The sequence below is a fragment of the Polyodon spathula genome, chromosome 17 (assembly GCF_017654505.1).
Source record: "Polyodon spathula isolate WHYD16114869_AA chromosome 17, ASM1765450v1, whole genome shotgun sequence".
NCBI classification, from domain to species: Eukaryota; Metazoa; Chordata; class Actinopteri; order Acipenseriformes; family Polyodontidae; genus Polyodon; species Polyodon spathula.
This window is the reverse complement of record NC_054550.1, coordinates 4,922,966-4,940,856: the sequence shown is the minus strand read 5'-3', so window position 1 is coordinate 4,940,856 and position 17,891 is coordinate 4,922,966. Positions and strand designations below refer to the sequence as shown.

The 17,891-nt window shown below is 48.4% G+C and overlaps 2 protein-coding genes and 1 long non-coding RNA gene across 3 annotated transcripts in view; 1 reads left to right on the top strand and 2 right to left on the bottom strand.

Annotated features, from left to right (window-relative positions):
* Positions 1-540, bottom strand: part of LOC121330344 (acyl-CoA (8-3)-desaturase-like) — a 14,224-nt gene extending 13,684 nt beyond the window's left edge. Inside the window, exon 1 of the mRNA XM_041276799.1 lies at positions 36-540. Coding sequence (XP_041132733.1) covers positions 36-221 — 186 coding nt within the window. The 5' untranslated portion in view covers positions 222-540. The remainder of the gene's footprint in view (positions 1-35) is intronic.
* Positions 541-4,966: 4,426 nt separating this feature from the next.
* LOC121330343 (fatty acid desaturase 2-like) lies at positions 4,967-15,768 on the top strand. The gene is given in 14 exon segments (XM_041276798.1): positions 4,967-5,093; positions 7,001-7,322; positions 9,356-9,466; positions 10,102-10,299; positions 10,529-10,630; positions 11,309-11,415; positions 11,417-11,426; positions 11,994-12,054; positions 12,357-12,433; positions 12,650-12,747; positions 12,957-13,053; positions 13,201-13,280; positions 13,486-13,611; positions 14,042-15,768. Coding segments are annotated over 13 exon segments (1,341 nt in total). The 5' UTR covers positions 4,967-5,093; positions 7,001-7,100; the 3' UTR covers positions 14,094-15,768.
* Positions 14,979-17,078, bottom strand: LOC121330345. Its single transcript, XR_005951853.1, has 2 exons — positions 16,511-17,078; positions 14,979-16,476 (listed from the first exon to the last, which is right to left on the bottom strand). It is a non-coding gene; the product is annotated as an uncharacterized LOC121330345 (long non-coding RNA).
* Positions 17,079-17,891: the final 813 nt, after the last annotated feature.

The window sequence follows — 17,891 nt, the reverse complement described above, 5'->3', positions numbered from 1 at the left end:
TTATTACTGTTACTGTTATCATAAGAAGTACTCACCGTGGCGTCCTGTCCTGCGTAGTGGCTGATGACGCGCACGCCGCCGGGGTGCCTCTTGCAGAACTGGCTGATGTTGTACACCTTCCTGTCAATCACCAGCCACTTCTCCTCGCGCCCGCTGCGCAGCTGCACCTCGGGCCAGGTGTACCGGGTCAGCGCGCGGCTGTCATCTGAACCGGCTCCCATGTCACCAGAACCGCGGTCCAACCCCACCGGAACCTCAGCACCGAGCGGCGAAAACAAAACCAGAAACGAGGCCACTGGTTCAGTTCAGCACACACCTCGGAGCAGCTCAAACACGACCGGAACCGGGCCCGAACCGTGGTTTTTTTTTTTTTTTTTTTTTCTTATGTAAGCTTTGCTGGTCTGTCGGCTGGGCTGTCCTCTATGGCGATTCCCAGCAGAACCGAACCGGGCGGGGTGGTCCGTCTGGACTCTGAAACGGCTCCTGTCTCTGTCTTCTCTCGCTGTGCGGTACAGCCTTTGCAGCATCAAGCCTTGCATAATGCACGGGCCGGTAACCCCGCCCACAACTCTCGTTTTGAGAACAGGAGCAGCGTTGTTGATTGGCTGGTTACGCAATTATATATTCTTTGAAATATACATCACAGAGCCTGAACCCGCCCCCACCCAGCCACCCCTCCCCGCTTGTAGATCAGGTGAGATTTAAAATGAACAGTCAGTGAATTCTGAATTCTGAGCATGCAGATCTGAAAAAAAAACAGGGTTATTGAAAACACGGAGCTGGAGTACAGGAGCGTGTAAAACCAGGTTGTGAAAGCAGCAGTTCAAGGGGGTGGGGCGGTGTTCTCCAATGCTAATTGCTATTGACACGAACACGGAGCGGTCCACGCTGTGGTACTGATGCGCACCAATGGCCGAAGGTTTCAAAGACACTGCAAAAGGATTTTGCAAAAGTTTACCATAAGCCATGGTATTTCATTTGAAACATCGTTTTAAAAAAAATAAATGACCGTTTTTCGTTAAGTATATGGCACAGTGAGCGTGCCCGGGGCTGTATCCCGCCGACCTGGTCCATAAGCATTGAAGACTGAGCAGGACTTAATATAGAAATAGACAAAAAAAAAAACAATCAAAAAAAAAAACTTCATCAATTCAAAGACAAACGTTTCGACTGGAAGTCTTTCTTGAAGACACCGAGAAAGGCTCGTAGAGAATCGTTGAATTTCGGTTACGTTTCCTTATAATGGCTGGGGGGGGGAGGGGGGAAAACACAATGGCTGAACTGCGTAATAAGAAAACTGCTCCACGGGTTAAAAAGGATGAACATTAATTTCTGTAATCCTAATGTGCTACTTCGTATCTCATGTTGTATTCAGCGGTATTTGCATTTACTGTAAACGACACTGTATTTAAATATTGTTCTTGCACTGTAACCCTGCACTGCCGTGTGACACCAGGCAGTCTGAAAACGAATAATGAATCTTGCAATCCCATTCCGTTGTAATGCGTGTATACTCTACACCGCAGTGTTCTCTGTCTGTATACGTTACGATTCAGGGTTTAAATGTGTGCATCTAAATAAAGTACAGTCCAAAGCAATTGATGCAAAAACGCTAAAGTGTGTTTCGAATCTGTGGCATAATATCGGGCTGGTTTCCCAGAAGCCGATTAGCACTTTTAAAATGAATTATTTTATCATTTGATTCAACAATTCTGCATTGTTTTTGTTCAGTGCTTTTTACAATATGTCTTTCTATGCGTAGCTGTGTTGCATTGGGTATATTTTATTAGTGTTGATAATCAAACGAACACACAAAGTCGTGGGGTGTTTATGCCAGACATCAATGGCATTGCAACGGGGAATTCTCGTTCAGCTGCAGTTACCGCTTCTCTCTCAAATTCATGAACGAAGCTGCTGTTCTCACACCGGAATGTGACGTCTCTGGCGCGAGCGAGTGGGAGTTCCACCGCTCGCCTCTGAACCGCCTCGCGCGTATGGCCTGATGCTGCTTTGCATCTTTAAGGTCATAAAAAAAAAAAAAAAAAAAAAACCTACAATCTGGAACTTTAACCCCTTTGCCGCTGCACACGTGTGAGCCTCTTCAGTGCAGGGCGACAATAATGCACTTGGCTGGGCCGGTTCCAAGCTCCAAACTGACGGGGGATGACGGTTTGTGGCGACGTGGAGGGGCACTGAGGCCGGGGTTACTGTCGGACGGTTAATGCGCATCGAAAGATATTTGGACGACTTTGATACAGCAGGATGTTAGACTATAGGCTGCAGATAACACTGTAAACACTGTGTTTTCAAGAAATCGAGATACCTTTGATTATTGCTTGAATCTGCACTATATTATAAAATGAAATAAATATGCATGCATCTAACCTAGCGAGTATATTATTATTATTATTATTATTATTATTATATTATTATTATTATTATTATTATTATTATGATCTTGAAGGGGGTTAGATAAAACGATCTACCCTTTAACTTTTACGAGTTTTCTTTTGTTGGCATGAAACGAGAGCGTTTCTGTGACGTGCTGGGTGCGGTGGATCAAACTAATAATGCAAGACATTAATAATAAATCACTACCATTCAACAGCAAGGAGTTTCTGCGGTGAGGAGATGCACAGGAGTGTGAACGCCTTGCTCCTTGGATGTAGTGCGGGTGAGGCCGCTTGGTCTGCCCTGTCCTGCCTTAAAGTGTCGGTGTGCCCTCGGCTCAGCTGGGAAAGCGCTTCTCTCTCTTTGGGAAGCCCCATCTGAGCCGATACGTGACACAAATGTAAGCAGATCCGCCACTGTGCGCGGTTCCCACGCAACGATTCTGGCCTTCTTATTGTTTGCAGTAACGCAGATCGTATTCGAAAGGTCATATTTTATTTAACTTATTGTTTTGTGTCTCATTGTGCATTATAATGTTGCGGAATTTGAGGACGAGAAAAAAAAAAAGAGATTCATGCAGCTTAAAAAAACTCTCATGGGTAGGGAGAGTGAGAGAGGTTCAGTCTCCCGTGCCTCCAGCCTACCCTGCACTGGAGGGAGCACGCTTTCCCTTAGGGGGTGAGGGAGGGAGCAGTTCAGTCTCCGTGCCTCAAGCCTGCCCTGCCCTGGAGGGAGCACCCTGTCTCTTAGGGGGAGTGAGGGAGGGAGCAGTTCAGTCTCCAAGCCTTCAGCATGCCCTGGTCTGGAGGGAGCACCATGGGGGGGGGGGGGGGGGGGGGGGGCAGCACGCTTTCTCTTAGGAGATGAGGGAGGGAGCATTGCAAAATACATAATAAATAAAGCGCGTTTCTAATCTGTTGCTTGAGATTATAACGTTGCATTCTCAAACGCCTGATTTGCAGTGTACAGTAGGTGTATTGTGACTTGGCTGGAGCTCAGGCAAGTCTCGATTGCCTTGATTGTTCTTGTATGCATTATACAAAGGGCTAATAAATTAGTGTGACAGAACGGTGGTGTTTCTTTCATAACCCTTGCGTGATGCCAACAGCAGAGCTGACTGCACTGGAACTGTGGAACCAGCTGACTCTGCTTCAGTCCCCACTCGCCTGACTGCGGGTCCGAGGTAACGAGCCACGTTAGGAGCTCAGGTAGAGGGTCAAAATTGAATTGCCAGAGGTTTTATAACTGGACTAAAGGTTATTTTATAGTGAGCCCTTTACTGTAGGCCGATTTCAGCTGAGTTTTGGAAAACGCCTCTTCGTTTCTTTATTTATTAATATTATAATATTTGCAATATTATTTTGATTTAAAAAAAAAAAAAGTCTTCTTCCGCGGTATACACATTTTACCGCCGTTTTATATATTTCCCAGCACGCTAAGGCCTATCCCGCAGAGCTGCAGTTGTACTGGTTTGCAATGGTCATGCTGGTGCAGGAGACTGGGATGCTGTTTGGAGAGCTGAGCTCAAGAACAAAAACGGTTAAAAACGACCTATACTGCTTGATAAAACGTTATGAAAAGTTTCGTTGTTTGGCGAGCTAAACCAGCTCCACAGCCCCGGGGTGGGCGCAGTACAGACTGCTAGGGTGACGAAGCTCGCATGACCGAATCTGTTACAGTTCACGATATGTATTCGCGAATGTAAATGTGCCATGCGCAAGAGCTTATGGTCACACTGGAACATTTTCCGTAGCTCTTTGTAACTGTGGTAAAGCGTGGTTCAGTAATCGTGGTAAAGTGTGCTAAATGCGTAGTAAAAGAACGGCGTGTGCGTGGCGTACAGGTACGACAATTACAGGGTCTAATTTCAGCACTACTAGCCCAGCAGTAGTATCGCTGTCACGGTGCGCACTGGACACATGACAAAGGGGTGACGCATTCATATAGCTGCAGAACAAGGGAGTGTTTGTGTTAAAATGCTTTAGAATTTTCATTGCAGAACCCGTTTTTCCTGGATGGGTGTTTCCAACTAAGAAAAAGGGTTTATTTACAGGCGATAAAGCGCCCACTTTAACCAGCTGAATCTAGGCTAAACCTCCATTTAAAAAAAAACAACAACCCAGTGCTGCAGGTGGTAGGTACTCAGCCCCGTCCCGTCCCGTCCCCCCCCTTACACTCGTATGCCCCGTGCATTAACCCAGATCACACACATACACACAAGCCCTAGTCCTTGGTAATATCCCCCCCCCCCCTGAAAGGCTCTTCCCCCCCTATCCCCCCTCCTAGAGACGGATTCGACAAAGACGTGTTTTGTGCTACCAATGACAAGTCTCGGCGGCCCTGAAGCAGAGACCGGTTGGTGCAGGACTAGCTCTCCTGATGCGGAGGAGACGCCATCCACCCGGGGAGGGAGGGGAAGTGGTGGCGCCACCTCCCGGCTCGGGTGGGGGGGGGGGGGGGGGGGGTGAATAGATGGATATGGATCAGCGCCACTTGATCCTGCACCCTTTGACTAATACTGCTGAGTGTGAGAGAGAGAGAGAGAGAGGGAGAGAGGGAGGGAGGGAGGGAGGGAGGAGGTGTTAAGAGCTAGATCAGTAGACGGTGGGAAGCACCATTCGCCGGCCAGCGCATCTGGTGATAAAGCAGCGCCTAGACAGTGTTACCGGCCGCAGACAGAAAGAAGAAAGGCAGGCGGGCTGGTGAGAGAGAGATAGAGAGAGGGAGAGAGAGAGAGAGATAGGTAGGAGCACGCGAAGGTGGGAATGAAAGAGAGGAAGGAAAACACAGGGCGGTGACAACAATAAAAGACCGGACTACAAAATAATTTGTAATAATTGTGTCTAATTGTAAAAAGCGACGCACGACTCGTTTATTTCAGTAAGATAAAAAGACAAAGGTAGGTTGTTTGTTTTTAATTTTTTTTAATTAATAAAGTCCGCTGGCGTGATATTTAAATAAATATTTTTTTGTATTAGTTCATCCGGATTCCTGGCGGCTCGGAAAGCCTGGAGTCTGGAGTCCTGAGCTCACGGGAGCTTGCGCGTTAGAAACCGTCTGTGGAGCTATTTTAGCGGTTTCGGGTGTCACGGCAAAGGGGTACAATGAATCGGGGTGTCTATTATTTAGGGGGCTGGTGAGTGCCAGTGACAGGTGCGTGACTGCAGTGTAGCAGCCGCCCACAGCCTCGGGCTCTCTCTGCAGAGCCGAGTGCAAACCGGGCCGACAAACGCGAATCCAGCTTCCAAACAATAATTCACAGTCTGAGTGGTTTTTGTGTGTCTTTTTTTTTTTTTTTTTTTAATTGTCACGCAGAAATGTTGATGCAATTCTAACAATGCAATATTCCCTCCTGTCGCGTTATATACAGGGCTGTTGGGTCGATGAACAGTGCAGTGGATATGGAGAGCCGTTCCAACTTCTTCTATTTATTGTGTTTATCTTTCATTTTATTTAGAAACAGTACACTCTCCGCGTGATTTTTTTTTTTTAAGTAGCAAAACAATAACGAGGTTGCAAAAGCGATTTTCAAAACGTGACTAATGTAACCACGCCACCTAATTCAAAAGCATCGTCGAAACCCAGATACTTAGCCACCCGGGTCAGCTTTTAGAAATCACGCTGCTGCATTTATATGAAAACAGATCATCAAGGTGTGTTTTCATTTTTAAATCCGATAATGGAAGCCTCGTTTGCAGCCTCGACTCGCTTCATCGTCGCGATTAATAGCAATTAAAGGATCGTTTTGGAAAGTCAATTCTGCGTGCGGGTGTTTTTAAAATGTCAAACAACGTGCTTTACGAGCTGAAACGGTGCTTTTTAAAATCGTTTCGACACAGCAACCGCTGTAGAGGGAGTAGTGATCTGTGCAAGAGGCCGCCTCGTCGTAGCGGTGCGGTAACGCATCCCCACGGACTGGGTTAGTCGCTTCTCCACGGAAATCATGATAAGATGGAGATTTCTGGTGCCGTGCCGTACAGTTATTACCTACAGCAAGAGAGACTGCGTGTCGGCCCGGTTCTGTAAACGAGCTTCGTGTCGGCCCGGTTCTGTAAACGAGCTTCGTGTCGGCCCGGTTCTGTAAACGAGCTTCGTGTCGGTCCGGTTCTGTAAACGAGCTTCGTGTCGGCCCGGTTCTGTAAACGAGCTTCGTGTCGGTCCGGTTCTGTAAACGAGCTTCGTGTCGGCCCGGTTCTGTAAACGAGCTTCGTGTCGGCCCGGTTCTGTAAACGAGCTTGGGTGTTTGGAGGAGCGAGTCAGAGAAGCGCAATTCTCTTTTAGAAATATCATGGACGTTATTGCGATACCCAGAAAACAACGACACGCAAACACTGCCACTGATATATAACCATCTGTTAATACAACAACAATAATAATAATAATAATAATAATAATAATAATAATAATAATACGGACGAGCGCTTTGCCCAGTTGTGGATTACAGCACCTTCCGCGGGATCAGCGAAGCAGTTTTAAAGTTTTAGCTGAAATCGTCAGGTTTAGTTCCAGTGTGCTGGACAGCGCAACTCCATTGCCTTTATTCATTGTAAACTGTGCTTGGCTGCTCGGGTGTCTGCTGCGTTCACGCCCTTGTGTTTTGTGAACACAGATCGTATTGTGCGCGCTGTCTTCAAGACTGAGACAGAGAGGGGGGAGAATCGCCGGCACAAACGGTTTCACTCCCAGTTCCAGAAGGAGCGGTGTTTGGGATGGGGAAAGGAGGCGAGAAGGCTGAGGAGAATGGGGAGTGCGCCGGCGGCGGGGGCGGTAAGAGGCTGGGAGTCTATACCTGGGAGGAGGTGCAGAAACACGCTCTGAAGACAGACAAGTGGCTGGTGATCGACAGGAAGGTGTACAACATCACCGACTGGGCGAAGAGACACCCCGGCGGCGTGCGAGTCATCAGCCACTACGCCGGGGAGGACGCCACGGTGAGTCACGGCAAAACCGCACTGCGGTCGGTGTGGGATACTGCAGGACAGGGGTGTCCACAGCTGTCCCAATTAAACCGCCACACAGACCCTGGTAATGACCCCAGTGTGTTCTACCGCGTCAACTTTCCTATCGAGATTTCTATTTTTTAATGTCATATGTTGGTTTTTTTTTTTGGTTTGTTTGTTTTTTCAAAGTTACGGGAGAGCAACTTTTGCAACTCCTATAGTTCGCACAAACTGTTTATAAATAAATAAATAAATAAATAAATAAATAAATAAAAATAAAAACTTGAAATAAAATTGTCCCCTCCTATTCTGTTCAGAGTTTAGTCACGTCTGTTCTGCTCGGCTCGTATTGTCCCGGTGCAATTTCAAACACAATGAAACAGTCTTGAACTGATCCCATCGTGCTTTTCTCCTGCACAGCTTCTGCTCTTAGGTGTTCAGTATCAGAAATGAATGGAAAGTGTTACAGTGTCAGAGTGTCTGGAAATACAGCCCTGCCAGTGTGTGTGTGTATTCCACAGACTAATAGCTACTCGTCTTTATCAGAGACGCTGTTACTGGCAGAGAAAACGAGTCTCTCTAACCTCTGCCTGGTAGAGATTTGTATTGACTTTGTTTATAAACATCTCTCCAGACAGGTGCAGCCATAACCAGACATCATAATAATAATAATACAAGACTGAGTGAACGCATTGTATTGTCCTCATGCATACAAAGCTACACAGATGAATACCTTGTGTCATATTGATCCGAGTCGTTCTGTTTGTAGATCAGCTCGAAAAATAATAAACGTCTCAAAGCTCTTCTTTTCTGCTGATGAGTTTGTGACCCCCCCCCCCCCCCCCCCCCCTTCTCTCCACTGGTCCTGATGAGATAATTTTGGGTCTATGTGTGTATGTGAGTTTGTGTGTGTGTGTGTGTGTGTGAGTGAGTGTCTGTGTGAGAGTGAGTGTGAGTGTGTGTTAGTGTCTGTGTGTGTGTCTGTGTGAGTGTGTTTTAGTGTATGTGTGTGTGTTAGTGTCTCTGTGTGTGTGTGTGTGTTAGTGTCTGTGTGTGAGTGTCTGTGTGTGTGTTTTTGTGTATGTGTGAGTGTCTGTGTGTGTGTGAGTGTCTGTGTGTTAGTGTCCGTGTGTGTGTGTTTTAGTGTCTGTGAGTGTGTGAGTGTCTGTGTGAGAGTGAGTGTGTGTTAGTGTCTGTGTGTGTGAGTGTGTGTGTTAGTGTCTGTTTGTGTGTGTGATTGTGTCTGTGTGAGTGTTTTAGTGTATGTGTGTGTGTTAGTGTCTCTGTGTGTGTGTCTGTGAGTCTGTGTGTGAGTGTATGTGTGTGTGTTTTAGTGTCTGTGTGAGTGTCTGTGTGTGTGAGTGTCTGAGTGTCTGAGTGTGTGTGTGAGTGTGTGTTAGTGTCTGTGTGTGTGTGAGTGTGTGTGTTAGTGTCTGTTTGTGTGTGTGATTGTGTCTGTGTGAGTGTTTTAGTGTATGTGTGTGTTTGTGTGTGTGTGTGTGTGTGTGTGTGTGAGTGTCTGTGTGTGTGTGTGTGTGTGTGTGTGTGTGTGTGTGTGTGTGTGTGTGTGTGTGTATGTGTGTGTGTGAGTGTGTAAGTGTGTGTGTGTTAGTGTCTGTGTGAGTGTTTTAGTGTTTGTGTGTGTGTGAGTGTTTTAGTGTCTGTGTTAGTGTCTGTGTGAGTGGTTAAGCCTTGTTCCCGTCTCTCCCGCTCCGCACAGTAGACAGTCTTTGCACCTCCCTGGCAGAGCTAAGGTTACTCGCGGTCACTGCCCCGTGCGGTGCAGAGCTCTTAAAGCGACAGCACACGGAGCTCAGCTGGTTAACCCATTAAGTGTCATTATCCTCGTTTGAGGAGAGGATGAGCAGTCTGTGTGTCTCAGAGCCCCTGATTGATTGATTGAGAATGGTTGGTTGTTGATCGATGTCTGTCTGTCTCTGAGCCCCTGACTGACTGATTGATTGATTGATTGGTTCTTGATCAATGTCTCTGATTAATTCCTGCCTTCTCTTCCTTTTCTCCAGGATGCTTTCCAAGCATTCCACCCGGAGCCGGACTTCGTTCGGAAGTTCCTGAAGCCTCTGCTGATCGGAGAGCTGGCACCCGGAGAGCCTAGTCAGGACCGGGATAAGAACGTGAGGAACAGGGAGGACTGGGGGGACAACAGGGACCGGAGGGATAAGGAGGACAGGGAAAGACAGGGAGGGGGGAGTGGAGGTTCCTGCTCCCTTTTCTACGATATTCTGTGGGACTCCACACCTGTTGAGAATGGTTTTATTTGTTGAGGCAGCCCAGTCCCCAGCGCTGGCCCAGCCGGGTGGCCCAGTCCCCAGCGCTGGCCCAGCCGGGTGGCCCAGTCCCCATGCGCACAGAGAGCGTGGGGTATAATTCATCTGCTTGTGACGTCAACCTGTTGAGAGGGAACTGATCTGAGAGGACTGCTCTAATTTTGGTTCCTGGGCATCAATGAAGGCGGGGAGGCAGGGAGGCAGGGGAGGCTGAGAGGCAGGGGCGCTGCCCAGGCTCTGGGATTCATTTCTCTGCGAGTTTCAATCCTTAAAAGGGATGGGCGTAATGGGAGAGGAGCAGTGATAGGGTTAGGGTACAGTTAGGTCATTTTCCAGAACTTTTAATTTCGCAATCAGAATCACAGGAAGGGTAAAATAACCCCAATCCTTCTCTCCCCTTCCCTATCTCCTTCCCCTCCCTCCTCTTCTCTCTTCTGTCTCCTCTTCCCCTGCCCCTCTCACTCTCCCCCTCTCCCCTGCAGTCAGAGATGATTGCTGATTTCCGCGCACTGCGTTCCACGGTGGAGCGGATGGGGTTGTTCCGGACAGACCCGGTGTTCTTCAGCCTCTATCTGCTGCACATCATCCTGCTGGAGGTCGGCTCCTGGCTAATGCTCTGGTACCTGGGGGTCAACTGGGTAACCACGTTGTTCTGCGCCCTCATCCTCGCCACCTCACAGGTGAGCTGGGGGGACTGGGAGAACTGGTAGGGAGACTGAGGGAGGCAGTGAGCCACTGTGACAGTGCTTAATACTGAACTTGTCTCTTCTATCAGTTACTATGTACAGTGGACCCTGTCTGTTATGAGTACAAAAAAGCAATTCTACTCTAACCAAGTCTCGCTCTCCTCTCCCCTCACTCCCCGTCTCTTTCTCTTGTTCTCTCTGTCCCCTCTTTCTCTCTCCTCAGTCCCAGAGTGGCTGGCTCCAGCATGATTTCGGTCACCTGTCTGTCTTCAAGAAATCCAAATGGAATCACCTGCTGCACAAGTTTGTCATCGGACACCTGAAGGTACACCTTCAAGAACAAAGCGATGCTGTCAGGGGTGGGTGCCAGTGTCTGTGCAGTTTGTATGAGAGTCTCACTGTGTCTCTGCTCTCTGCAGGGTGTCTGCAGTTTGTATTAGAGTCTCACTGTCTCCTCTCTGCAGGGTGTCTGTGCAGTTTGTGTGAGAGTCTCACTGTGTCTCTGCTCTCTGCGGGTGTCTGTGCAGTTTGTATGAGAGTCTCACTGTGTCTCTGCTCTCTGCAGGGTGTCTGTGCAGTTTGTATGAGAGTCTCACTGTGTCTCTGCTCTCTGCACGGTGTCTGTGCAGTTTATATGAGAGTCTCACTATGTCTCTGCTCTCTGCAGGGTGTATGTTCAGTTTGTATGAGAGCCTCACTGTGTCTCTGCTCTCTGCAGGGTGTCTGTGCAGTTTGTAGGAGAGTCTCGCTGTGTCTCTGCTTTCTGCAGTTTGTACTAGAGTCTCACTGTCTCCTCTCTGCAGGGTGTCTGTGCAGTGTGTATGAGAGCCTCACTGTGTCTCTGCTCTCTGCAGTGTGTCTGCAGTTTGTATTAGAGTCTCACTGTGTCTCTGCTCTCTGCAGGGTGTCTGTGCAGTATGTATGAGAGTCTCACTATGTCTCTGCTCTCTGCAGTGTGTCTGCAGTTGGTATGAGAGCCTCACCGTGTCTCTGCTCTCTGCAGGGCGCCTCTGCTAACTGGTGGAATCACCGTCACTTCCAGCACCATGCCAAGCCCAACATCTTCAGCAAGGACCCTGATGTGAACATGCTGCACGCCTTCGTACTGGGGGCCAGTGGAGGTGAGGGGGGGGGGGGGGGGGGGGGGAGGGTGGGGGGGGGGGGGGGGGGGGGTGGGGGGGGGGTGGGGGGGGGGGGGGGGGGTGGGTGGGGCCAGGTGGAGGTGGGGGGGGGGGGGGGGGGGGGGGGGGGGGGGGGGGGGGGGGGGGGGGGGCGAGTACAGTACATGTAACCTAAATGACACACATTCACATGCCTACACACACTCACAATATGCACTGGGGATGGTCAATGCTAATTCTCAATGGGGATGGTCAGTAGGGTTGGTCAATGCTAATTCTCAATGGGGATGGTCATTGGTGATGGTCAATGCTAATTCTCAATGGAGATGGTCAATGGGGATGTTCAATGCTAATTCTCAATGGGGATGGTCAATGCTAATTCTCAATGGGGATGGTCATTGGTGATGGTCAATGCTAATTCTCAATGGAGATGGTCAATGGGGATGTTCAATGCTAATTCTCAATGGGGATGGTCAATGCTAATTCTCAATGGGGATAGTCAATGCTAATTCTCAATGGGGATGTTCAATGGTTGTGTGAAGTGTATCTAACTGGGTTGTTTTCCAGTACGGGAAGAAGAAGCTGAAGTACATGCCATATAACCATCAGCACCAGTACTTCTTCCTGAGTAAGTGCGCTGTCTGTCTGTCTGTCTGCCTGCCTGCTTGCCAGCTTGCTTACCTGCCTGTCTGTTGATCAGAGAGAGAGAGAGAGAGCTAATCAAACAGGAGCAGGGACACAGAGACACGATACTGTGCGACGGGTCACTGTGACCTACAGCCACACCTCCCTCTCACCACTAGAGTGCAGGGACACCTCACACTCTGAGCTACAGGACAAAGCACTGGGTTTATTTGCAACGGCACCAATACTGACCACCCTCTCCCTCTCCTTTTTCCCCTCTCCTTCCCCCCCTACCTCTGTTTGCAGTCGGGCCCCCCATGCTGATCCCAGTCTACTTCCACATCCAGATCATGCATACCATGATCTCTCGCAGAGACTGGGTGGTGAGTACTGAGCAGAACCGGCACTGAGACACACTGAGACACACAGAGACACACACGCTCAGTTTGACTATGTTTTGGGTGACTCCCTGTGTGTGAATGTGTTTGTGTGACTGTGACTATGTTTGTGTGACTGTACTGTACTATATTTGTGTGACTCTGTTGTGTGTGTGACTACTATGACTATAGGCCCCCCCCCCCCCCCCTCTCTCTCTGCAGGACTTCGTCTGGTCCATGTCCTACTACCTGAGATACTTCACCATGTACATCCCCTTCTACGGATTCCTGGGCTCCATAGTGCTGATCAGCTTTGTCAGGTCAGACTTGTGTACACAGAGACAGAGCCGCTAAATCACAGCAGTACCCCGAAACCCCCCCTCGCCCCACTGCAGGTTTCTGGAGAGTCACTGGTTTGTGGGGGTCACTCTCCTAACCCCCCCACCCCCTCCTCTCCCTGCAGGTTTCTGGAGAGTCACTGGTTTGTGGGGGTCACTCTCCTAACCCCCTCCCTCTCCTCTCCCTGCAGGTTTCTGGAGAGTCACTGGTTTGTGTGGGTCACGCAGATGAATCACATTCCCATGGACATCGACCGTGAGAAGCACAGAGACTGGCTGTCCATGCAGGTAGCTACTAATTGCGTTTGGCTTGAGTTTGTGTGTGTGTGTGTGTGTGTGTGTGTGTGTGTGTGTGTGTTGAGGGAGAGGAGGGGAGGGGTCTCATAGCCCCGCCCCCTCTCTCTGACTATCTTTCTCTCTGTCTGTTGCCCCCAGCTGGCCGCTACCTGTAACATTGAGCAGTCTGCCTTCAACGACTGGTTCAGCGGACACCTTAACTTTCAGATTGAGCACCAGTAAGTGCCAGCATGGCCCAGGGTTCAAATTGGATTACAAAAAAAGGACCAATGTAAAAATATATACAGCATGCATCTCTGGTTGTTTTTAACTTCAGAACTATGTTCTGTGCACAGAATGACATCTTCATACAATCTTACCGACCGCTGCTTTCTTAATGAATTATCTCTCCCTCCCTCCCTCCCTCTCTCTCTCTCTCGTCAGCCTGTTTCCCACAATGCCACGGCACAGCTATGTGAAGGCGGCGCCTCTGGTGAGGTCACTGTGTGAGAAATACGGGCTGCGCTACGAGGTGAAGACCCTGCTGCAGGGGTTTAGAGACATCGTGAGGTAAGAGCTCAGGACCTGATCAATACAGGATCAGTACAGGATCAATACAGGATCAGTACAGGATCAATACAGGATCAGTACAGGATCAATACAGGATCAGTACTGGGTCAATACAGGATCAATACAGGGTCACTACAGGGTCAGTGCAGGATCCATACAGGATCAATACAGGATCAGTACAGGGTCAGTACAGGATCAGTACTGGGTCAGTACTGGGTCAATACAGGATCAGAACAGGATCAGTACTGGGTCAATATAGGGTCACTACAGGATCAGTGTGGGTCAACACAAGATCAATACAGGATCAGTACAGCAGTTAGAAACAAGCATCAAACCTTTACAACACATCCATACTCTGCAAATAGACAAACAATACGCACACATATCGTCAGGGTTTGATTCTTAACTGTTGTGTGTTGTTGTTTCACAGCTCTCTGAAGAAGTCAGGTGACCTGTGGCTCGACGCATATCTCCACAAGTGATTCTGTGGGGTCTCCCTGCCCCCCAGCGCCCCCTACAGTCTGGCAGGGGGTGGGGTCTCAGCGCTAAACATTCCAGGGTTCCTTTTGGTTGTAGACAGCTAAATTAAAGAGAATGTTGTTTTGTAGTGTAGTTTTATGATGCAGACTGATGTAGAGTCACAGACTCACCGTGATTGCTGTCCTGCTCTGTCCTGTCCTGTCCTGTCCCACAGGTTGTTTTAAGAACCCTTCTGCCATAGTTCCAAAGTGTTTACTCCAGTCTTTGACTCCTGCTTTTGAAAAACAGAACACCCTGAGAGTGATGAAGAGAGGACTTCCATTTGTTCTTGTTTGGTTCTAGTTTTGTAAAAAATAACAAAGTGTTTACCTCTTTAAAAATAATAGCATAGTAAACACTGACTCGCACACAGACACACTGGTTTAACAGGCTGTGATTCAGTTTGGGTGAAAGATGGAAGGGAGGGATGGGGGAAGTATGAAAGAGGAGAAAAGGGAAGATAATAGACAAATGAACAAACTAAAGAAAGATTGAAGGATTGGAAAGAGAAAGAGAGAGGAAGGTTTTTAAACAAAAAAGAATCAAGGTGTGCTGATTTCATTAACGATACGCAGGTATACGGGGCCGCTCCGAATTCAGGGTGGGGTGCAGAGCTCACTTCTGATCTCATTTGTTGGTCTTGTCTCATCAGATTTGTCTTAGGCTGTTCGGTCTGGTAAGTCACGTCTCATGAGAGCGCCGTGAGGCTAGCTGGGGCCCAGCCCAGTCACAGAGTGCCACTGGTGGGGGTGGAAGTGGGCTTGTGCTGTAATATTCAGGAACAATCACAGCAACCAAAATACCAGTAAACTAGAACCGCAGGAGCTCGACCCAGCGCCAGTCCACCCAGTACCAGAGCTGACCAGGGTTCACTGCCTGGCCTTGCAAAAGACCTTGACTAAAAATAATTAAAAAAAAAAAAAAACTTTAATGAAAACAAAATAAACTCACATCATAGAAAACAAACACCTTTATGCTGTAAAGCGATAATCTATTTCTGAACTTCTGTCCTCTCTCCTAAGCACAGGAATGTATTCATAGTAAAAAAATAAATAAATACACAAATAAATAAATATTTAATTAACTAATTCAGGAATTGACTTCATTGTTTTTAGCAGCGTGCATCAGCAGCGGGGAAGCATTGTAGGCGCAACACAGCGCCCCCTGCTGGCTGAGATCCTGTTTGCAGTTTGTCACTGGAATCCTATCCAGCGGTTTTCAGGGTTAGTTTTGTGTAAATGGAAGATGTTTGACTTTGGAATCACACCGCGGGGCCAGATTATCAAAAGCGTTTAGTGCAGCCCTTTAATGAGCTCCTAAATGCAACAGCAGAGTTGCGAACGCGAGATCTCCGATTGCACGAATGCGTGTTTCATTCCAGTCCTGGAAAGGCATTTGCTGTCTTTCTCCTTTCAAAGCACGGTATTTAATTAAACTCTGCAGTAACCCGTTTGGAAGTGTGGTCGGCGTGCGCTGCTGACAGTGTTTTTAACGACCCTCTTTTGCGTGTGTTTTGACTCTGTACCTGTGTGAGTGTTCCTATATGAAGGCGCCGTGTTGTCACGGTGGCTGGAAATGAACCTGAACGTTTTTTGTTTTTTTTTTAAATCAAATAAATCGATTTCATGATTAACTACAGCTCCCTGTGTGTGTGCTGTGCTGCTCTGCTTGTAGAAGACCATCAGGAATGTGTTGGTGGCTGACATGACAAATAAACCAGAACAAGACATCCATTGGGACACGCTTACTGTGACAACACTGGACTCCCTGCCCCAGCATGGAGACCGACAGGGCAGGGAAAGAGAAACTCTGCTCTCGCCGTGATTACAGGCACCCCACTGCGCTTACAAACACATTACCAGCACACCCAGCACCAGGCGAGGCTTAAACGCGCACAGCGCTTTGAGGTTCCAATGGAGAATATTAATTCTATCGGTTCCTTCACACGAACACAAATCTTGGAGCTGAAAAGCTGCTTCCAAGTTTGTGATGCCGTGCGGAATGTAGATAAGGTGGTGGGGGGGACGGGGGGACGGGACACGACCAATCAGTGAAGAGTCTTAGTGCTGCCCTCGTTTTAATCTGTGTGCGCCAGTGTTTGGTAAATCTGTATGTAAGGAATGTGTCACGTGTTTGGTTTCCAAGAGGCAGACTGTATCCTCAGCAATATCTCCTGCCATCTGTTGGTGGGAATTCAAATAGCAATATTATAAATACTGCAGCGTCACACTGCCTTCAATGCTTCTACATGCATAACCTCCAAACTCTCTATCGAACATACCCTATCCCCCTCCTTCATCTCTGTCTCCTTCCCTCTCCTTCAAACCACTCCCCTTTCCCCAAAACCTCTCCTCAAAACGACTCCCCTCTCCCCAAAAACAGAGAAAGATCTCCACTCAACACTGCAGAGCTGTATAGAGGTCTACAGGAATAAACACACCCCTCTCCACACATCAACAAACTCCTCTCTTCCACATAAACACACCCCTCTCCACACATCAGCAAACTCCTCTCTTCCACATAAACACAGCCCTCTGCACACACCAGCAAACTCCCATCCCCATAAACACAGCCCTCTGCACACAGCAGCAAACTCCCATCCCCATAAACACAGCCCTCTGCACACACCAGCAAACTCCCATCCCCATAAACACAGCCCTCTGCACACAGCAGCAAACTCCCATCCCCATAAACACAGCCCTCTGCACACAGCAGCAAACTCCCATCCCCATAAACACAGCCCTCTGCACACACCAGCAAACTCCCATCCCCATAAACACAGCCCTCTGCACACACCAGCAAACTCCCATCCCCATAAACACAGCCCTCTGCACACATTAGCCATCTCCTCTCTTGTAGAAGCTCCTCTGTACACAATATATCTTTCAGTCAGTTTGCTGATCAACACTAGTTGGTTTAGAATATTGCGAACCTAACTGGTCTGCCACAAAGACGACTTCGTGCAGCACAGAAACCAGACCGGAGATGCAGGCCCTGGATTACGTGTCTAGACTGGGGATTGCCCCCCCAATACAAAAAAAAACGACATCACACAGAACTTGTGTAACTGTATATTTTATGTTAGTTAATAATTTTTTTTTTTTAAATACTGTTTCTTATAGATTACAGAGAGTCCTATACCGAGAGTATATAGCAGAGGCACGGCAGGACTCTGGAGAGAGTCACTGCTCAACCTTGCTTAAAAACAACAATTAAAGCGTTGGGCTGCAGTGTGGAAGGCAGTGGGTTTGAGGAGCTCAGTGGTTAGATAAAGAAAGCGCTGGGCTGCAGCGTGGAAGGCAGTGGGTTTGAGGAGCTCAGTGGTTAGATAAAGAAAGCGCTGGGCTGCAGCGTGGAAGGCAGTGGGTTTGAGGAGCTCAGTGGTTAGATAAAGAAAGCGCTGGGCTGCAGTGTGGAAGGCAGTGGGGTTGAGGAGCTCAGTGGTTAGATAAAGAAAGCGCTGGGCTGCAGTGTGGAAGGCAGTGGGGTTGAGGAGCTCAGTGGTTAATAAAGAAAGCGCTGGGCTGCAGTGTGGAAGGCAGTGGGGTTGAGGAGCTCAGTGGTTAGATAAAGAAAGCGCTGGGCTGCAGCGTGGAAGGCAGTGGGTTTGAGGAGCTCAGTGGTTAGATAAAGAAAGCGCTGGGCTGCAGTGTGGAAGGCAGTGGGGTTGAGGAGCTCAGTGGTTAGATAAAGAAAGCGCTGGGCTGCAGCGTGGAAGGCAGTGGGTTTGAGGAGCTCAGTGGTTAGATAAAGAAAGCGCT